We start from the raw sequence: 22,444 nt of genomic DNA, 5'->3' as shown, positions 1-22,444 counted from the left end.
CATGGGCAGGGACACCTCACACTAAACCATGACACCCAAGGCTCTGTCCAACCTGGCCTTGAACACTGCCAGGGATGGAGCATTCACAGCCTCCCTGGGCAACCCATTCCAGTGCCTCACCACCCTCACAGAAAATGACTTCTTCATTATATCCAATCTAGACTTCCCCTGTTTCAGTTTGAACCTGTTACCCCTTGTCTTACCACTATAGTCCCTAATGGCTTTTATCTGATCTTAACAGCAGAGGCAGGAAAGCAGGACAGAATTGGTGCTGTCCAGGACAAAGGAGTCAGCACCCCATTTTTGGGGTGAAAATCATTGGCCATCATTGCACATCTCAATGCAAAGGAGGGGAAACAACTGACGCTGAAGCCAAGCCTCACCTCTGAGGGATAGTTCACACAGTGGAGGTGCACCTAAAAGGGAGAAAGTGGAAGGTTTGAAGTGGTCCCTGGTGTCTTTGGGAGCTCCATGGTGGGGTGGCCTGGGGAGGCTGGGTCCTGGCTGGTGAAACCAAGACTTGGTTTGGTCCTAAGGCACCCATTCAGGAGGTGGCAAAACCTTATAAGAGGTTTGTACTTGTGTAAGCGAGCATGTGGAGCCAGAAGACACTTGCCCAAGTAGCAGGACATGTCTAAGCAGAAGACACCATGAGCAGTACGCAGGTCTCCCACCGATTGACATGAGAGCATAATTTCTGAAATAAAAGGGAGTTTCACACCCAAGGAAAACAAATAAAACTCCATCCCATTGCCCTTTTTAAAAGGCATTTACATTATTACCCATTCGAGCATTACATTGAATTTATCCTTTCCCCCAGGGCTGCATTTGGCCATCCCACTGCTGAGCCACAGAGACACACCTGAGCTGTTGGAACATTAACCACAATGTATTTGCCCTACTGTGGCGCTTCCCTCTGATACACCCTTTTCCTTCACACCCTCCCCTGCACAGAATGGGGTGTAGGGTTCGGGACCAGCTCAATCCCTATGATTTACCCCCACCCCGGTAAGTGCTGCCCCCCAGCACACGCAGGTCCGTGTGGCTCAAAGCTCACACTCACATCTGCGGGACAGGCACGGCGAACTTCAGAGACAAGCTCGTGTCCCTGAAGCCAGCAGAGGGGATTTTTCGTGGCATTCATAGAGTGTTTCATGTGTCAATACAAGCGGAGAGCATAATTACCAGCTGAGAAACTGCAGGAAACAAGCCAAGGTTGAGTGAATAAAATGGAAAATAAAGGGAAGCGCGGAGGACACACACATTTTAAAACCATTACGGAGGTATGCATTCACGTGCTCGTGGGAGCCTGGGAATATATAAGAGCCCACGACTGCAAAGGAATGAATTCAAGGACCAGTCTATGGGGAGCGTTTTTTTACCCTGTGACTTCAAACTTCTCTCGGAGCTCGCAGAGTTTTAGTCAGCTGGCATGCAACAGAGGTACGACTTCCCCAAGGAAACTCTTCCTCGGCTTGCGCTGGAAAGGCTGCTGGGAGAGTCCGGGAGGCAGAAGGCTGCGAGCAGAGGCGAAACCTCCTCCTCCTCCTCTTCCTCCTCCTCCTCCTCCTCTTCCAGCCACAGAGCAGGTACGTGGAGACGCGTGTGAAACCGGGAGCCTGCTGGAAAGTTGAGCTTTGGACTGCGGGAGAGATGGGGGCTCTGGTGACTTAGAGCTGCAGCCTTTATAAATAACCCAGATGAGGAAGGTACTGTCTAAATAACATATACAGTGTTTATGAGTAGGCTGAGGAACTGCCTAAACACACTGTGCCGATGCTTTTATCCACACAGCTGTATATTTAATCCATCAGGGACTCACACTGCAGCGAGTTAGAGCCTTTACGTTAAGGAGGCTCCGGTTAGTTTATAACAATACAGTTGGCATGTGCTTGCTTTGTTATTATTCTCTGTGTTTATAGTAATAGAAGATGGGGAGATGGGTTGGGGTTTTTTCTCCTTTCTTCACAGGACTTTAGTCTATTTATGGTATTACTGCATTATAGCACTTTGAGCCACGAGTGCTGCAGAGATCAGCATTGTGCACTGACTAAACGCTGTTCATCCAGCTCTCCGACACTGAATCCTAATATAACCCTGGGCAAATCACACAGTCCCGGGGTAAAATGGGCAAAACACTGTTTAGCTCCTCTGCTCTTCTTACTATCAGTGCTGTCATTGAATTCTCCCTGTTGGAGCACGAGGTGTGAGAGGGTTATTTTTCTACTCTTAAGAGGCTGACAGCTTGAATGTCACCTTGGGTGAACAATGACTTACTGATAGTATTTTGCTGCATCTGGGTTGTTACTATGAGGAATTAATGTTTTAGGGGATATTTGCAATGAACAAAGTTTTAGGAAATCCTAGTTTATGTAAAAAGACACAGTTTTCTAAAGCCAAACCCTGTTGTATTTTTGATAAAAGTACAAATATGTTTGCCTTAAATAGAACCAAAGTTTGGCTTTCCACAACAGTGGAAATGTGCTTTTTTACTAAGATGCGATCATTTCAAGTTTAAAATGACCTGATTAATCTAAAATGCTGAAAACCTTTAGTTTTCAATAACAGAAGTTCACCAACAGTCATCCCTTTTTTAAAGCAAACGGTTACATCTTAGTGACTGTATTAATGCTTGGCCTTTTGCTGATACAGTGATGGATGGATTCAAGGGGGGTATCAGTATCATGCAAGTCAGATCTACCACAAATCGTTTTCCTCAATTCATTTTATCTGCTGTTGGATCGTATAATTTGAACACACCTTTTCTCAATCACTGACTCCACTGTCAATAAAAGAAATATTGCTGAATGAAAAGCTGGGTTTTCTCTCTTTTTGCTGCACTTAGATTAAAGTTGGTGAGAAAAGATTCTGGTTTGGTTCCTGTATTTGAGTTTCTCCAGGAATTTTGTTTTCTAGGGAGAGTATTTCATGTTCAGAGAGTTTAATCTACAAATTCCAGGATGTGCCACTTTTTGTTGATGGAAGTGTTTTCATTTTCCCATCTGCTGCTGCCCCTTTGCCCAGTCCTTGCTCACAAAGTCCATAGCCTGGTGGGATTCATGTAATTCTCATTCATTTACATCTTCTCTCCTGGAGAAAGGAATAGAACAAAAGGTGAATGAAGCAAAGGAACTGGCTGAACCCAGTGTGTCCAATAATGTCAATTTTTGGTAGGGAAATGCAAACCACCTGATAGAGGTGCACATGGAGAGAGGATGGAGAGAGAAGGAAGGAAGGCAGCAGCTTCAAAAGACAGGAGAAAAGCCATGCTGGGATTACAGGAGAGGTAGGAGTCCTTATTTTAATGCATGGGCTTGACACCAGAGAGGCAGGAGGCTGCATCTGCCCATAAGACCAAGGACAGTGTAGATGACATGAGCAACTGATGACAGAAGCATCTCCTGGAGATGCTATGGGTGCCATGAGCTGCAGCTGCACCTCTAGAAGGAGAGAGAGACCAAAGGCCGTGGCTGAGGATGGCATGGATTATTTATTGTTTAATATGAATGTTGTCTCCAGCTCCCCGGTGGGATGAATCACCAAGGAGCTAACCCAGCCAAAAGGGAGCAAGACTCGTCCCACTCCTGCCCTTGCAGTTCAGACCCACTTTCTAAGGCGGGAGCTTGTTTTGTTTACTCCTCTGGAGAGTTTGATTCATGCGGCTCAACACAGGACTCAACCCAAAAGCAGTGCCTTAGAAAGCAGCAGCGTTAGGGATGGACAGACTCCAAAAGGTCTGGAGGTTCAAGACACACGGTCGTCAAGACATACTCTTGTTTATCCAAAACCCTTGGGAACCTGCAGACAATTACAGACCGGCTCATGAGAGCCAGAAGCTGAGATTTGCTTTTCCTCCTTGCTCTGGGCCATGCAGGGAAGAGGGTTTGGAGGAGAACAGAGGTCTGATGAGGTGCCATCCGTCTGCTTTGGGTGATGTGGGGTGGAATCCAGAAACCAAGCAGGCAGTAATTGCTCAAGAGACCACAGGAAAATCAGGAAGGGCACGATCTGTTTGAGCCACAGGCACAAACTCTTTGGCATCAGTGGGGTGGGACAGCCCTTGCTATTCTGTGCAGGTGGGGAAAAGACCTTGGTTCTCCAGTCTGCCCAATGGAGGTGACCCAATCATGTCTTATGGAGGTGACCCAATCGTGTCTTATGGAGGTGACCCAAGCACATCCATCATGCTGATGTTTTAAAAGCACTTTAAGGTGTAAACTGCTGGGTAGCCCAAAGCACGAAAATGGAAAGTCAGCCAAATGCTTCAGGGTCTTTGGAACTGTTTGCTGTCAGATCCACTTTAGGAAAGGGCAAAGATGATGAGGACAGCACTGATCTTTCCCAGTGTCCTCTAAGGCTGTGGCTTTAATGAAGCAAAGTCCTGAGCAGCAGAATCAGTGCATGCCCTTCCCTCCTGCTTTGGCATTTGTTTCTGTCCAGGCTCTTCTTCACAGTTCAGCTGGCACAGCTGCTTGGCCACTCGGTGGAGCAGCCTGAGGAACAGAGCTGGCTCTAAAAAGCACAACCAACAAAAACCCTGCTATTTTTACCCAAAGTCCTCTGAACATCCAGGTGTAGAAATAAGTGAAGCTGCCATCACGCAGGGCACTCTCTACTCTTCATTACAGGCTTGATATTTGTATTCCATCTCCAAATGAAATCAAAATATCCTATTTTATATATATATATATATATATATATATAAAGTATTTTTGTTTTCCTGAAGACCTCAAATAGTTGAGGTTTTCCTTGCAAAATTGTGTGTGTGTTGCAAGTGCTATTGCACGCTGCTGACGAGGTGGACTGTAAACCCAGATCATCCAAAAGGCATTTAAACCTCTGGACACCACCGGTCCTCAGCTTCAACATGAGTTTCCTGCTTACCCCAAGGGGATTGCAGATGGAGGGCTCGACTCTAGGGAGCATGCCAAAGGGATCAAGGGGAAAAACAGCTCAAGACATGATGTGCTTGGGGGAAGGTGATCAAAACCAGTCTGATGAGAGCCCAGGCAGGGGGAACATGTCCAGAGTTGTGATAATTTCATTGGCAGACTGTTCTTTGGAGAGTTAAACATGGATTTTTCCATCCATTGCACCTAATCATGCCCGCACACATACTGCACACATACATGCCATTCACACCTCCCATTTCAGGGTGTATTGCAAAACAGAAGGGATGCTGAGAGCCCAGATCTTTGGCATGTTATTTCAACCCTGGGGAAAGTGCATTGCAGCAGCTGAGGCTTGTGAGGTTGGGAGAAAGCAATGGGGGAATCCATGGAAAGGTGGGTTTTCCAGAAGCAGGATTAATTAGGAAAAGGAAGTGGGGAAACCAGCAATTAGACAGCTGCTCCAGCCCTAGAGGGCAGCACAAAATAATAAATAAAAGGCTGAACTCCCAGGCAATCCGGAATCACCTTCTGCATGATAAAAACACCTCTTTTTCAGTGGGAATTTTTCCTTGTAGGTCCGGTAGATTCAGCACTATGTACTCACTGCCAAAAAATCAGCAACTCGTCTTGATTTTCAGAGCCTTTTGCCTTCATCGAGCTCCCTAATTCCTCCCTTGTGTGATGAAAACCCATCAGTTCAGGCACACTGTAGCTGGCACTGGACCCTTGTCCTGCCCGCAGACTGCTATCACAGTCGGATCAGTGGGATCACTGCAAAGAGAAAGAGTTATTTCTTCTAGGACAGGTTTCCAGATTTGTGGGCTTTGTATTTATTATCCCATAGTCTTAAACTTTCAATCCTCAAACACTGTTTTCCTAAAGAGGCAGAGAGGGATTTAGGTGCAGGGTGAGGAGGCTGCAACCCTCCAGGAATGCAACTCGCAGACACAGAACCCTAAAGTAAACACGCTTGCACCACGCATGCAGCTAAACAATGGCATCGCCAATTCTAAGTTACTTATTCCCCTTGGCCTGATCCTGACAAGTTTCTCTGGCAAAAATCCCCTTGTTTCTCAATGCCTGCCCCAAGCAAAGGGCTTCAGGATGTCGCACAGTAGCTGACTCCATCCGGAGCACAGCGGTGGCTAGGACCCAGCGAGAGCCTGGAGAGGAGTGCGGAGGAAGACAAGCAACATAATTTAAAGCAGACACCGTCCCAAATAAGGTTATTTCCCTGAAAATGCCTCCGTTCTGAAGTTAAGAGGGAGCCTTTTGGCATCCTGAATGGGTGAGCATGAAGCTGACGGGCAACCTCATCGGTACCAGGACTGAACCGGTTTTGAAGAGCTGGAAATGCGTCTTAAAGACATGATAAGCAGTGTTTGGGGAAGCGGGAAACCCTTGAAACAAGGTAAACATGAAATACTCACTCTTTTTAACCCTGAAGGCTCCAACTCAGCAGCAAAGGGTCTAGTGTGAAAAGCGATTAGACCCTGAGGAGTTTGGTTTGTGTTTGTTGCGTTCTCTTGTATTTAACCTCTTTTTGGCACAGGATGAAGTCTCTGCTAACTGTGTAAGCAGTAATAAAAATTACCTTTGGGGGAAATTTAGAAGGTGCCGCTGTTGGTAGCTACAAGCAGCATCTATGAAGTGGTTTTAGGGTTAATATTGTAATAGAGATGGGGGCAAATATTGTTCTGGAGTAGAAACAGGGAAAACTGGGATTAAACCCCTATTATAACATTGTTTTCAATGTATCTTTGGGGCAAATCACTGCTCTGCCTTTGCCCTCTCATTTGTTAAGTGGGTATGCTGATGTGGTTTGGGTACTATTCTTTTTCTGGATGCTATATTATTTGACCCATTTAATAAGGCTCCTCAGGGGTGTTATTCACAGAAATCACCTCTATTTTACAGCTGGGGATGGGGATGGGTTATTCTGAAGCACTGTGATGGAAAGCTGTGGCATTGAATGGGGTTCGGAGCTCTGTCCTGCTCTGTGGGATGCTGGGACTTTTATCACAGCTGCCAGTGGGAGCAAAGTGGCACCAAGCACGAAGCTGGGAAAGCCTCAGAGCAATAAAAGCTCTTTTAGGGTGAGTTGCTGCTACTGCTGCTCCTGGATTGTTTCTGTAAGCTGTGGTTCGAGACATCGGTGCCAGCACCAGCAGGCAGGGGTTAGTGGTGATGTTCTCTGACACCAGCACAATGGGGGTCCTGTGAGCCCTGAGCTCTGCACTGGGAGGGTAGTGATGGGGATAGAAAGAAGGGGAATGTGGTGCTGTGTCATGTTGCTGAAGGGGATGTAAAGGTTGTATAGAGAAAAGCTAGGTAGGAAAAGCTCCTCAGCTGGGCAGCTGAGCTGAAAACCACCTTGGGAATGTGCATCTCCATGTTCTGAACCATGAGGGGCAGCTTTACCCTCCTCTGGGCAGAGTCCATGTGGGCTCGTGCTGGAAGAGGCCACCACATCCTAGTGCTTCAGGGTGCGAGACCCACCTTAGAAGCACCCTTAGGCACAACATCCTTGCTTACTACAGAGTGTCTTACACAGCAAGCCGTTAAATCACGTTTTTGTGTTCAAATACATCCATTTCTCAGTTGCTTTATAAGCTTACAGTTTAGAGGGTTTCAAAGCATGTCAGGAGCCTGCACTGTGTCATGTTTATTATTTAAGGAGCAAAGGGACAATTCTTTGCACTGGCAGTGTGGCAGAAAAAAGACACTGCAGAGCATGTGGGACGCATGCTGTCCATCAGGGTGGTGCCCTGTTGTGGGTGATATCCATGGAGATCTCCTCAACTTGATTAATTGGAGCTAAACAGAAACAATTTCTATTGGAGGGTTCTGAATAAATCTTTGCAACCATTGGTACGTTTGGTTTTTATCTCAGTTCCTGCAAACTGATACCCAAATGATAAAACTCTTTTTCCTCCTTATAGGAGGCACCCACTCCTCTAAGCCCTGGGGAATGAGGAACAGATGGGAGACAACAGAGAAATTATAGGTGGTGGTGTCAGCAATTCCTCCTTCTAGAGGATGACTTCAGTGCACTGTGCAAACGTTAAATAAAAGGGTCAAGAATGAACATTCATGTTTTAGAGTTTTGTTTTAGAGGGGAGAGGAGCAGATGTTTGAACCTGATGATAAGCTCCAAAAACAAATCCCGAACTCTTTCATCTCGGGGTCCCAGATCATCATTCATTACCAGCTGTTTCCCTGAACTGGAAGGAATAGAAGGTCTCAGAGGAGACCTTAAAGCAGTTTTCTAGTGCATAAGGGCTACAAGAAACCTGGAGAGGGGCTTTGGGCAAGGACCTGTAGGGACAGGCCAAGGGGAATGGCTTTAACCTGCCCGAGGGGAGACTGAGCTGAGCTCTTAGGCAGAAGCTCTTCCCTGTGAGGGTGCTGAGGCGCTGGCACAGGGTGCCCAGAGAAGCTGTGGCTGCCCCATCCCTGGCAGTGTTCAAGGCCAGGTTGGACACAGGGCTTGGAGCAAGCTGCTCTAGTGGAAGGGGTGCCTGCCCGTGGCAGGGGTTGGAACTGGATGGGCTTTAAGGTCCCTTCCAATCCAAACCATCCTATGATGTTATGAATGTGCAATCTGAAAATAGAGCAGCCGTGGGCTAAGCCTCCCCCCTTTCTCTCTTCCTTGTACACAGCCCTTTGCTCTGGCTGGGAAGTAGAGGGACCAGGCAGGTTTCTGTAGTGAGCCTGTTGACACTGCTGTCCAGCAACTGCAATAACTGCGTGGAAGCATGGCTATCAGCTGCATCCCTCAAACGGTGACGAAGCGGAGGGATCTCCACCAGCTGGGAATGATCCCATCTCTTTTGTTTCCAGCCTCCTGGTGCTCTGTGGGTGGAAGCCGCTGAGTAATGGTACACTGATGCCGGTTTGTATGGGATTGGCGTGCCCTTGGAGCTTGCAGATGCAGGCTTGTGCCTGGAAAGACTTAAGAGCAGTGCTAGCTATGTACTGCTGCATAGCTTCCAGTTAGGAGCTGGCGTGTGCCTCGCTGGCCTGTGTCTCACTGGGTGTAGATGCGGGCAGGACCAGCTCAGATCTGTCTCAGGAAGCCATACAAACACACACAGACTGAGCAAGTTTGCAGCAGAGGCTGTCATAAAGAAGTGATAACTGGAGCTCACATCAGTGGTGACCACAGCCAGACACCTCATTAGTGTCCATCTACAAACAAGGCATTTTAAGGACAAATGCTTTCCCTTGGCCTTGTTTGCCTTTTTCTTCCACTGCCCAGTGAACTGTCTTCCCAGTGTTTTTGCTCCTTTTGTAGTTACTCCTATGCTCTTTCCTGATTGCTTTCCAGTTAAACTGTAATGAATCCTTCATTTCACACAAATCCATTCCATTTTATATCTGTCTCCTTGTAAGGCATCTGCTTTCAAACGCATTTAAAAGCCTGCCCGTACCTGGGATGTATAAAATGGAAAACTAACATTTGGACAAAAAGTTCTCAGTCCATCCTTTCAGCTGTTTATATTAACTCAACAAATCTGGATGAGAGTGTAAAATCTCTTTGACACTCTGGCATGAGAGGAGTGGAAAACGCTGTGGATGGAAATGTAAACTGTTCCCGATGCGTGATGTTTCCGAGTGTCACTCGTTTGCTTTGCTCAGGACTTGGCACCCCAAATCTCCAGACCAGTTGAAAGTACCTGAGCTGCCTCTATGGGGAGAGTGAAGGTAACTGGGTCTTCAGTGGTTGCCTTTCTCCATGATGCCAGACTCACTGCCCATCTTGATAATCTGGACTTCATTGGGCGGCTGGGTATTGTCTGGGTAGCAGCTGAAATCACACTGGGACAATCCCATGAAATACCTTGGACCTTCCTCATGTAAATCTCTGTTTTCCCATCAAGCTCAAAGGGATGCAGGCTCAGAGATGGGTTAGTTTATTGTACTGTGTGCTTCTCCATGTTAGATGATGATCTTTCACTGTGTCATATTAGAAATCTAACCAGAATTACTTTTACCTGCAGAACCATGAAACTGTACATCATCTTCTTCCTGGCAGTGGTGAACAGAGGAACCTCTAACAATCAATCCACAGAGGGGATGATGCCCTGCGAGATGGTAAGGCTGTCTCCATACTCAGGTCCCTTGAGATCCTGGGTGAGGTTGGGACCCCCATGTTACAGGCAGTGCACAAAGAGATATGGTCTCTGAGAAGGGAAACCCTCCAAGTACCCAGGTTTCCATGATAGAGGTGGGCTTTGCTGCAGCAGTGGATGCCCAGCAGGCTGTTCTCAGACTGTGTCCTTGTTGTGACAGTACATCAAGGGAGTTGGGAGAAGAAGGGACATTATCTTCTTTATTTTTCTAAGGGAGACCTGGTTGAAAGAAATTTGACCTGATTTCCCCAACACTGTACAGGGACTCTGTGGTTGCAACAGAAAAAGAACTTACTTACACCTAAAATCAACTCCTTCATATCAGGCCTAAGTTCTTTGTGCTTTAAATAAAGCATCTTCTGTGAAATACATCTACATCAGCCCTTTTGTAATAACAGGAGACTGACCTCCTCTACCCTGACACAACATTGCTGCCAGCAGAGTTGTACCTGACTTCTGCTGGAGAAAAAAGAAGTGACAAGGCCTTTTCCTCCTTGAATTTTGCTCCTTGAAGTTTTGCAAGCACCTGGTATATTACAAACGTTATTCACAGCTGAACTTTCTTCCTTCCCCATCCAAGTGCTTCTGACTGTAACAGAACGTTTAAAAATACTTATCTTCTTATTTTTTTTCCCCTGAATGTTGAGGCTGTTCCGCACAAATCCTCAACAATTTCCAAAATAGGGAAAAAAAATAATTTGCTAGCTGTACACATCGCCCTTATGGGACTCATTCCATTCCTGCCCACCCTGCCATACTGCTGCACTTCCTGAATTCCAGAGAAATTAAGACCTAGTATATATAAAAAGATCTTGGGAAGGTGACTGGGTAGCTCAAGTCATTGGCTGGGGAGGGAAGACTGATGAAGCCACTATAAACATGACATCTTGGGTCCCATGTATCATAGCCACATGGCACAATAATCCAAGGAAATCCATTCCATCCCGTTCCTTGGTGGGCCACAGATCAGGCTGATTGCTGAGAAGTAAACACATGCTTGTTTCCACCACTCCACCCTAAACTGCTTTTATCAAGCCAACAGCCCAAGGCTCCACGCAACCAGGCTATGGTAAATTTGGCCCCAACAGCAAACAGGCTGCAGTCAAGGGTTGGGATGCTCTTATGGTACAGATTAACAGCTCAGCATCACTGGTGTTGATGTTGATCATCTTCCTTTGCTGAGTGTTTGGTCCGGTGCAAATCCAAACACAGCTTAAAGAAAGATGAAGCTACTGGAGGAGCTGATGGGTTCACTGAGAGCCCTGCTTACTTCACAGCATCATTTTTCATCACAGCCTCGCTGTTTTACACAGTACTTTCCCTGTGGCGACACCTTTAGAATAGCAAAAGGCTCAGAAATGGAAACTTTCATCCCAGATCTCATGGAAGAGGCGTGAGTCAGAAACCCATGCGCCTCTCTGACTCACTGCTGGTGCTCCTGTCATTGAACCAAGGTCTTCTAGAAGAGGGTTTAGGAAATAAACAGTCCCTTCCAGCCCCCTGCACTGATTATACAAGTTACTGCATAATCTGCCTGTTTGCAAGACAACAAGGCACAGCTTCAATGTCAGGATGCTTTTCCTGACTCATTTTGCCTTCCAAGGACAGGGGCTCCAATTGGTTCATGTTTTACCTCCTAAAGAAAGGTGTTTCTGTTAATTCATTGTAACTGGCAAAGGAGGAGCTTCCAAATACTTCATATAAGGGATGGGGTTTTAGCAAATTATATTACTTTGCATTGAATATGTGCATAACCAGTTATCAGAGGCGAGCTGATATGAAAATTGCTAAGGTTTGGTTATGTAGCTGGGTAGCTCTTCTAGATAACAGGCAGGTACATTGTGCAAGTGCAAGTCAGTGCCATGTGGCTCCAGCCCAAATTCTTTTGTTCAGATGCTCCTGAATTGGTACAGGAGGACACAAATAGAGGCTTGAATCCAGATGCTTTGTTTCTAAGGCTCTTGCTAAGGTGGGTGACAACTGATCAGGGAAGAAGTGGGGTCAGAACCCAAATGACGCTCAAGTTGGGTCACTTTTTGCCAGCACCTGAATGGGACCATACACCAAGGGACCAAGTGCTCCCACCCTGCAGTACTACTGGTGGCAGCACAGTCAGAGACGATGAAGTCAGCAAAAACCTCTTTTCCAGCCTCAGGCTGCCAACCCATTGAGCTATGGGGTGGAAGGAGAGGAAATACACACAAACAGATGCTGTTCGCTCCATTCCACTGAGAAATGCTTCATCTTTTCTTCCGAGTGCTGATGAGAATAGAATTCGCGCAGTTTGAGCCTCGGGGGAGAAAAAGATGGTGCAGAACAGACTAGACAAGAAATACAGTGAGGATGAAAATAGTCACTGGAAAGGAATGAAAGTTAAAATATGGGAGGCAAAATGTTATAGGAACAAATGGCAGACAGTGGGAGGCATAGATTTTATCTCTCCCTTTTATCACTGGGAGGTTTCAGTGGATGCAGATTAAAAGCCTAATCCTGTAAGATACATGGTGAACTGAGACTGACCTCTCCCACATCATCTTCAGTGGAAACCAGCCCCTGGCATCTATGGGAGTTGGATCAGGACTTAGCTAAGATGCTGGGTGCCCAGAGGGAGTGGAGGGTGCTCAATTCTTGAGGTCTGACTCAGAGAGTGGGAAGAGACCTGGCATCTCCCTTAGGCTGCAAAGCAGCTGCTGCTTCTTCATTGTGTCCTCCTGGCTTCTCCCTCTTCCACAAACCAAGCAAGAAGAGACTTTCTGTTATTTGGGCCTTGGAGCTAAGCACAACTTTGTGCATTTTAGCTCAAACTGAGTAATTCTACAGTGACTTTGCAGGAAAGGGATAATATCAGGGAGAAGACAGAAAATTCCCTTCACTTTTGTTCTGATTTGTTTAGTGAGTTGCAGAGGAAAAATAAGAAGGGGTTCAGGCTTTAATAGGCCATTTACTGGGGATCTTTGGGAAGATGTATCATGGGAAGGACTGTGGAGCAGCCTGTGTGTATCTAGAGTTCGGATGAGCACTTACACTTCTCTGGCACATTTTTGTGCAGTCTCCAAAGCTCACATGATGCAAAAGGGATTCACAAAATGCTGACTGTTGCCCCACTTCTAAACAGACCTGCCACTCCATTCACCTAAAAGTTCACATGAAGCAGATGGTTTTTAGCATTTTTTACTTCTAAAGTCCCTTTAATGTCTGAAAAGCTGTGCGTCACGGAATCTGGATTCTGCCGCTCCACGCAAGTTAAGATTCAACAGATTTTTTCCTTTCTTCTCTTTCTGATCTTTCTACAAACAGTACATGACCCAGTCACCCAAATACATTCATAACAAGAGTTTTCCTCCAATAAATTAAATGCTGCCTAAGCCTTCCACATTCCACTTCCTCCCGCTGCTCTATGTTCTCCTTGATAACAAAACACGGCTTGACATTTATACAAGGATGGCCATGGTCATGTTTGCTTATCAGCACACACTCCAGGTTTTCTCTAGATACAGATTCCACCCTGGCTGCGATTAAACAGACATGCATCTAGAAGATGAATTTAACACTTTTCTCTACCTTGCTGCTAGAATTGAACTGAAAAGTCATGACCCTCACTGCACATCACAGCTTTTTTCTCTCAAAAGATGGCTTTACATTATTTGTCTTTTCCATGTTGGATCATGGGTGTCTTGTATGGGTGCACGCTCCCCATACTGAAGAAGAAGGGATCTGTTGCATTAGGAAAAGGATAAGTATGGATGGTTAAAGCAGGAAAAGTTTGGAGATTTGCATCTCCACATGACCCATGTGGTTAAAGACACATTGTTTAACTAAGCCATGGCTAAAGGAATCATGGAACGAACCACAGAATGGTTGAGGTTGGAAGGGACCTTCAGGCTCATCCAGTTCCAACCCCCTGCCACAGGCAGGGACCCCTTCCACTAGAGCAGCTTGCTCCAAGCCCCTGTGTCCAACCTGGCCTTGAACACTGCCAGGGATGGGGCAGCCACAGCTTCTCTGGGCACCCTGTGCCAGAAAGACGTGACCAAATATCTGAGAGTGTGACTTAGAAGGAGAGAGACAGTTTTTGTGCTATAGCATCCTCATACACTTCTCTATCTCCTTGCTTTGGGAGCTACTCTCCCAACAGAGTGAAAGTCTTTTAAGTACTGCATGTAGGGTTTGCAAAATCTAACACAGTGATGAAGCTGAGAAAATAAAACATCAGAACAAAAGTGAAGAAATGGTGCTTGATTACAATGGAAAGCAGCAAAACTCCTTCAGTGGGTCTATTAAAATGAGCCTAGGAGAAAAGTACAAAAGGGAGAACATTTAGTAGGTATCACACGCAGATAAAACTCTACTGTTGTAATTCAGAAATGTCTTTAAAATGAATTGAGTCCAAAGAAGCATTAGGGTTGTTGTTCTTGCTGTCTGAATGCTCAGGGAATGTAGCTTTATCAGTGTTCCAGAAGAAGGATCTGCTTGGATGATGAGTCTTTATAATTCATGCAAAGACGTTCTTCATTTGTCAGGTGACAACCCCTTTTCTCTCTGTTCTTTTTCTGGCAGGCAAACTCACAGGCATTTTGCCACAACAAAGACCTCCACCAAATCCCTCATGAGCTGTATCCGAATGTAAACAAAATAGATCTGTCTGGAAATCTGATTCAAAGCATCCCTGAAATGCCGTTATCGTTTTACACTTCCCTCCAGTGTCTGGATTTAAGCTCTAACCAGATCAGCTTCATCACGCCTGGAGTCTTTGCACACATGACGAGTTTGCTAGAAATAAACTTAGCCAACAATCACCTCTATGATCTTGCTCAGAATGGGACAGAAGGGATTGGACTTTTACCCAAGGTGGAAGTACTGGACTTGTCCCACAACAGTCTGTACAATGGGATGGCTGAGTACTTCATCAAACAAGCTCCAGCGCTGCGGTATCTCTCCTTGGCAGACAACAGTATTATAATGATATCACACAAGATGTTTCAGGGATCTCCCAGTCTTGTGGAGCTAGATCTTCAGAGTAATATCATCATGGAAATAGAAGAAGGTGCTTTTGAAACTCTAGTGAACCTTTCCAAACTCAACCTCTCCATGAATTCAATTACTTGCATCTCTGATTTCAACCTCAGGCAGCTGGAGATACTTGACCTTAGCAGGAATAGCATTGAGACCTTCCACACCACAAAATCAGATGATGAATATAGCTTAAGATGTTTGGATTTGAGTGAAAACAAACTGTTTCACTTCCCAGTCTTCCCCCAGGTAAATAAGCTGGTAACTCTGAATTTATCAAAGAATTTAATCCAGCTCACTGCTGAATCCCCTCATAGTAAAATGGACTATATGGAAAAAGAATGGATAGATGCTTCTTTTCATCTTCTTGATCAGAAGCAAAGCAGAAACAAAAGTTCTCTTTATTTATCCCACCTCGTATATTTAGACTTAAGTTATAATGAAATCAAGTCCTTCCCGGATGAGTTCTTTGAATCAATGCTGTCTCTTCACACCCTTAATCTCAGTAGAAACTGTCTTCAGGCATTTACAGTAACTTATGGCAGTGCATTGACCTCCCTAACTGTCCTCGACTTGAGCTACAATGCTTTGCACAACCTTCTCCTAGATGCTGGCACCCTGTCAAATTTGAAGGAGCTTTATATTCAAAACAACCATCTTCAGACCCTACAATTTGATATCTTCTCAAGCCTCCCTAGCCTCAGACTGCTTAATCTACAGAGCAATAATATCAGCCTTTGCAGCATGTACTCAGGATTAGCTAAGCAAAGGCTTGCTGGAGAGGAAAGTGGTTGTGTGTCATTTGTTGACTCTCCTAATCTTCAGCACTTATACCTAGCTGACAACATGCTGAGCATCCTACCAGCATACACTTTCTACAAGACTTCTCTGGTCGTCTTGGATCTCTCCATGAACCCTGGGCTGAAAATAGAAGCTAAAGCATTATCAGGACTGGAAAAGTCTCTGGAATATTTGTATTTACATGGCAATAGCCTCATAGATTTAAATATTGACTTGCCTTGCTTTAGTCACCTTAAACATTTAAACCTCTCTGGAAATCAGCTGAACTGGCTGCCTAAGTGGGGTAGTGATTCTCCACTGGAAATTCTGGACCTACGGAACAATAGGTTTAGTACATTACAGAACAGCAATATTTTAGCATTAGAAAATTCACTTAAAAACTTGTATCTCACTGGGAACCCACTCAATTGCTGTGGAAACATCTGGCTTTCATCACTGATCCAGAACAAAAATGTCCAGATCCCAAACGTGGAGCACTTAACGTGCCAGTACACTCAGAACTTCGGGTACCAGGAAGAAATGCACATCGGGAACATTAGACCAGAAAACTGTGAAAAAGAGGATCTGAAGAAAATCAACTTCCTTATCATATTAACGTTTGTGTTGGTTTTATCTGTGATTATCATTGGCGTGGGTTCATTCTTTTGCTTCCGCAGGCAAAACTTTAGCCATCAGTTTAAAGCATAGGAACACAAAATGCCTTGAAAACAGAAGAAATCAGGTGCTACACTGCCGCTGTGTAGAAATGAAGGGTAAAATTCTCATCTTTGATTTTCAACTGTGGATTTTAAAGTGGTTTCAAAGTGCCCCTCAACTGCACCGCTACAGGGCTCTGGGTTGCAGGGACTGGAAGGAGAATTTGCTGTGTTTTGCACTTGCTTCATGCTCTAGCAGATCTGCTTAAAATGTGTATGCAGTAGTAGAAGAGGCCACTATAAAGTGTTTTGAAGGATATGTAATTTAAACTAGACCAAGAGAAACAGCCCTCTAAGGTCTTGAGACTTTTCACTAAGCTCAGAGATGCTTTGTGATGCCACCTTCACAGAAAGACTTCATGGAAATTGAGCATTGTATCCAAATCACATTATTATGACTGTCACTGATGATGTCAGCTGAGTAGAAATGCCCTTCTCAAAGTTACTGAGATAAAGCTATTTTGAATGGGTCTGAGCTTTGCTTTTCCCTAACTGGTTAGCTCCTAGTCCTTCCTAAACTGAAATCAAACAGACCTAGGGCAGGGCAGGCCAAAAGACAATTTTTCCCTGAAGTTAGTTGCAAATTTCCCAGGAGTTCCAAAACAATGAGAATTTAGCTAAAAAAGGAAATAACAGTTTGTGTCTATTGCGTTTGTGGCTGCCATTTAGAAAGCCCATGGCTGACCATGGGAACCAAAGACCTTGGTCGTAAGAATCTCTTTAGATACCTCCCTTTGCTTGTAGCATGCTGCTCCAGCCATTGGGGCAAAACACAGGAGGTAGATGAGGTCAATTAGTCTTGGCACTTAATACCCACGAGGGAGGTAAGAGAAATCTCAGGCATGAAACAGCTGCACTCTGCATTACCCAGATCTGCTCAGAAGGTCACAGGTCCACAGTTCAACTCAAAGAGGAGAAATTTGCCCCTCGTGTGCAATACATATTTAACTGGGTTTAATGTGAAGAAATTCATCTCTGGGGTGAAGGCTTTTTAAAAGGAAAATCTTGGAGAATGAATTTCAGTCAGCTACCATTGGACTGAAATGTTTATATTCCTAAGGAAAACCGTTGGGAACTCACTGCATACAATTGTATTTCAATGCAAAAGAATAATATATCTATTTTTAAAGGTCACAGGAGGTTAAAGAGCAAAACAAAACAAGTGTGAAACAATACACAGGGAACCTAGACCTGGGCCATTAATCAGATCAGATGTCTACTGTTTTTCCCTAAAGTGTTATTATGGTCTAGAGGACTGGCTGCAAGAAAAGTTATGCAGATCCTCATTCTGTGATGGTTTTAACATTGGCCAACCTGTTGCATTGCTAAAAGCTGACACTGACATATATTATGTCCCTTACTCTGATAGCAAATTCACCCTTTTGAAGTGAAAAGTAAAGCTCACCAACAGTGTGAGCCTGACCTACTCACAGGGTTCAATGGCTTCGAAAGGAGCTGTATCAGGTTTTCTGCTAATGCCAGGAGCTCTACATTAAGGCACATAGGAGAAATAGAGGTCAAACCAAAACCTGTCCAGGTAAATAACTCAGAGTCAAATTGCTGCTTCATTTCTGTTTCTTCCAGCTAGTGAATGTCAAAATTAACACTACAAAAAAGGTGTATAATTCTATTTTTAAAGCAGTTATGTAAGAAACTGGCTGGTAGTTTTCGTTGTGGAATTTTGTACAATAAAAACACCTTTGAATTTTGTAAAAAGCAGAGTTGTGAATATATTAAAGCACCAGCTTGGAATGCTCCACAGATGAAAAGCTATGTCTTCCTATTTTTCTGTGGTGCTCAGACTCCACCTTAGACCTTTAACTTCTTGTTCTGAAGCTGAGACGTATGCTCTATATCTTAATCATAGGATAATAGAATAGAATCACAGAATCCCAGGCTGGAAGGGACCTCAAGGATCATTTGGTCCAAACTCTCCAGGCAAAGCATGGCCTAGACCAGATGCCCAGCACCCTGTCCAGCCCAATCTAAACAGTGTCTAATCTTAACAGTATCCAACACTGGGGAGTTACTACACCCTTGGGGAGATTATTCCAATGGCTGTCTGTTCCCAGTGTGAAAAATTTTCCTCTTGCATCCAATTGGAATCTCCCCAGGAGTAACTTGTGCCCGTCACCCCTTGGCTTTTCCATGGGGCTCCTTGTAAAACATGAGTCTTCATCTTCTTTGTAATCACCCTTTAAATACTGGAACATGGAGATAAGAGCTCTCTTAGAGAACATAGCTCTGAGTCTCTCTCTTACAGTAGAACAAATGGAGAGCAAGATCTACTGAAGTTATAGGCGAGAATTTGCAGAGACAATCAGCAGCAATAGAGCCTGATCTACCATTAACAAAGAGCCAATGTTACCTGTTGTCTCCAGCTCTTATTTGTGTAGGAGAAAGTCTGCACAAGCAGCAATCCCAGGAAGCCCGATGCTGAGGCTGGTGAGCTTTTCCTTTGCTGTGGAAGCAAGCTGAGCTGTGCACCCAGATGTGGGCTAATTTAGGCACACACTGAGTTCACTTTTGTGTCGAGCATGGCAAGATTATATCTCCTTCTGAGTATTAGCTTGGCTGCCATGGCTGGAATTAGTTAATAAACTGATGACAGAGCCAAACCCATTTAATTAACGGTTTTAACACTGCTTTTGTTTGGCTCTACCAAGAGGAAGTGCTTGTTATTACTAAACATCTGGGACTAATTAGACTTCCATTGACTTCCCTGGGAGCAGAAACAGCTTTCTCGAGGAATAAACCTCCCGAGTAAAGTAGAGCACGGCTCATTTGGATTTGTTAGTAGCATAAGCAACTGAGAAGTGACATGAGACCACTCCTGCCAGTTCTGTTATTCTGGATGGGATGAGGAGCATGAGAGAAAGAAAACATGAGTAAAAGAGCAAAGAGAGTGAAAACAGGGAGAAACAGGAACTGTCTGTGATTTGATTCCTCAAAATAGGGGTGTGCAGATGACAGGCCCGGTTCTTGCCTCCCCTCTGGCTCCTGTGCCTGCAAGAAGCCCAAACATCGAAGTACGCGACAGTGCACCGAGTATGGTCATTACTCACACATTACACATCTTTCTGCCATTTAGCCCCATTGTTCTAATGGGTTGGCACAATCCAAGCTGTTTTGAATGCAATTCTGCAACTAAAATTAAACCCTCATTCATTGTTTTTTCATAAAGTCCTTGCAATAACCTCTGCTGATGCAAGGAGAGCTCATTCTGCTAAGCCAAGGAATATCCTTCTGGGATTCGGGGATGTGAAGTAGAGCGTGTGGGATTTATGCAGCCAATGCACACTTCTTTCTCTCAAATTCTTGCATGCACCAAGTTGCTTCCTCTCTGCAGCTGTTTGCATGGGGCAGGACAATAGATCTCCCGTATATATTTCCTACCACAGTTTGCTGTGGTTTGTTCCCACCAGTGGGATCAGGTAGATAAAAGTACTGGAAGCACTAGGAATACTTGGAGAGCATCACTAAAACTTCAGAAAGTCATGACTCATGTTGTGCCATCCCTGGAAAGTCAAGTCTCAGTTTCCAGAGGCATTGGCTTTTCCTTCAAAGCCAAGACAAAACAATAACCTAGCACAGTACTAGAGCCTCTGGGTACAGAACTCTCTGCAGGGACCCTGATCAGCCCCGAACTAGCCACAGTAGATTAGTATAAATCCCAGTAAGTGCCTCCTAATATTTCGGGATCCCAGAGCATTTGCTTCGCTGTTGCTACTTCTTCCCCATGGTATCAAATACCCTCTAGCTTGCCTTTAGAGAAACAAACCAAAACCATAACCTGAATCTCTGTATCTCCACAAGAGAGAAAAACACTCCTTACCTTGCATGGCAAGGTATCCTCTGTATATTGTATTTTCCATAAGCAATTGCCTATTCAGTTTGGGAGATTTAAATATAGATATGAGGAAAAAATTATTCCCTGAGGGTGCTGAGGCGCTGGCACAGGGTGCCCAGAGAAGCTGTGGCTGCCCCATCCCTGGCAGTGCTCAAGGCCAGGTTGGACACAGGGGCTTGGAGCAAGCTGCTCTAGTGGAAGGGGTCCCTGCCCGTGGCAGGGGCTGGAACTGGATGTGCTTTAAGGTCCCTTCCAACCCAAACCAGTCTGGATTCTATGGTTTGTGCACACATGTACAAAAGCACAGATGCATGCAGGCTCGGATAAGAAATACATCACTTCAGGATTAGCTTTGCTTAGCTTTAATTAGAACAGCCTGTACTATATGAACTTCAGTAATAACAAACAGCCCGTGGTGCTGGTGTCTGTGGATTCCTATTTCATGCCTGTCGATGTGAATGAATTTGATCAAGGTTTTCAAAAGCAATCAATGATTCATTTCAGATGCCTGAATTTTGAGCCTGCATTTCTCTAATCCTGAAACAAGTCTGATTTTCCAGAAAGCTGAGTCCATCTCTCAAAACCACAGGCCTTGTCTTACACAAGCCCTAGAAAAACACTGAGATTGTCCAGATGCATGCATAATTCTTTCATATACTGCTTTCAGATGATAGTTTTCTGCTCTGTCAGAGGTGCTGAGCATCTGAAGAGCTGAAATACAACAAAGCTACCCACCAACACCTCCCCTGACCTGTAGTCTGCCCTCAGAAGGACCAATCTCACTCACAGAGCAATTATTCACCTGCTGTTGTGGTTAATTTGAGTGAAAGAGGAAAATTATCCATAAGGAAAGAACAAAAACTGAGTCTACAGTCAGCAGCTTTTTGACAATGCTGCAGCTGTACAGCCAGAGCAGATCGTGCCTCACGGGTGATGGACTGGTGCATGTCCAAATGGATTTTGCAAGAAACAAGAGGGAATGGGGATGAAAGAAGTTGAGAGAGCTCAGGGTGAGTGATGGGAAAAGGAGAAAACAATGTGTTGGTGTAATTCCTTCCAAGCAGTGGAGAGCTGAAAATACTCCGGAGGAACTGGCAGTGATAGGTACCTACCTACCCGTTCCCAACCTAAGAGGTTAGAGGGGATCTGTGAAGCTTCAGCCCACCTCTTGAAGTGGAAAAGGGAGAAGAGAGCCCAGGATACAGATAGTAGAGGAGCAGAAATGAAGGAGAGAAGTGAAAGATGGAAGGGAAATGGCATAGAGAAGCGGGTTTTAGTACAGTTATCTCTTCATGATGGGTAACCGAGACTCATAGAATCCCAGGTTGGAAGGGACCTCAAGGATCATCTGATCCAACATTTGTAGGCAAAGCATGACCTATACTAGATGTCCCAGCACCCTGAGAAGAGCAACTAGAAACTGAAGAGCATCCAGAAGAAATGGGTGGGAAAAGCTTTGCAGAGAGGCAGTCAGACCTGATCTGTGCAGAGCAGAGGAGACAGGGGTACCTTGGCTAGGTGACATGCTAGCTACCTGCAAATATATGATGCGTGTAAACACAGGAGGACATCCACTCATGAGGGGTGACAAACAGAAGTATATAGCAACCAGGGAAACAAGGTGAAACTGAAATGGGAGGGGAAAGAGACTGAATAAGCACAGAAGAACTTTCCAAGGAGGTCCCATTAGGCTGTGAAACGTTCTTTCACATGCAAAGACATTTGGAGGCTGATGCAACACAATACTAAACAAAACTTTGGCAAATCTAAGAGAACAGTCCCACAACACTGGGAAAGTCAATTTTCTCCCAAGCTATTGATCACAACTGTTCTGTTGTGTTGCAGAGCCAAGTTAGTTCCACAGATTTCCTCCTTCTGTCCATTTCTAGCAGTCATTGCACCAAAGACACACATTTTCCAGTTCATAAGCAATATGAGCTGCTATGAAGAACAGTCATGAAGGAACAGTCATAGAATCATACAATCACAGAATGGTTTGGTTTGGAAAGGACGTTAAAGATCATCTAGTTCCAGCCCCAATGCCATGGACAGGGACGCTCT

General features: G+C 44.9%; 1 protein-coding gene across 3 annotated transcripts; it reads left to right on the top strand.

Annotated features, from left to right (window-relative positions):
* The first annotated feature begins 1,091 nt into the window (after nucleotides 1-1,091).
* Nucleotides 1,092-18,302, top strand: LRRC32 (leucine rich repeat containing 32). 3 transcript variants are annotated; one of them, XM_062639161.1, is made up of 3 exons: nucleotides 1,092-1,589; nucleotides 9,896-9,989; nucleotides 14,585-18,302. In XM_062639161.1, exons 2-3 carry the CDS (start codon nucleotides 9,900-9,902, stop codon nucleotides 16,523-16,525), a joined length of 2,031 nt encoding a protein of 676 aa, XP_062495145.1. In that variant the 5' UTR covers nucleotides 1,092-1,589; nucleotides 9,896-9,899; the 3' UTR covers nucleotides 16,526-18,302. The 3 variants fall into 3 exon arrangements, with proteins under 3 accessions (XP_062495145.1, XP_062495147.1, XP_062495146.1); XM_062639163.1 differs by having other exon boundaries at nucleotides 1,587-1,709; XM_062639162.1 differs by lacking the exon at nucleotides 1,092-1,589 and adding an exon at nucleotides 4,826-6,303.
* The last annotated feature ends 4,142 nt before the right edge of the window (nucleotides 18,303-22,444 follow it).

This window comes from Pezoporus occidentalis, unplaced genomic scaffold, assembly GCF_034315485.1.
Source record: "Pezoporus occidentalis ecotype Australia unplaced genomic scaffold, CSIRO_AGI_Poc_V1 ctg6, whole genome shotgun sequence".
NCBI lineage: Eukaryota > Metazoa > Chordata > Aves > Psittaciformes > Psittacidae > Pezoporus > Pezoporus occidentalis.
This window is presented reverse-complemented; position numbering and strand designations above follow the sequence as displayed.

Bases quoted from the DNA above. Each gene is read 5' to 3' on its own strand.
- LRRC32 (XM_062639161.1), top strand. From the start codon at position 9,900: ATGAAACTGTACATCATCTTCTTCCTGGCAGTGGTGAACAGAGGAACC. The intron at 9,990-14,584 runs GTAAGGCTGTCT...TTTTTCTGGCAG, and splicing joins GGATGATGCCCTGCGAGATG to GCAAACTCACAGGCATTTTG.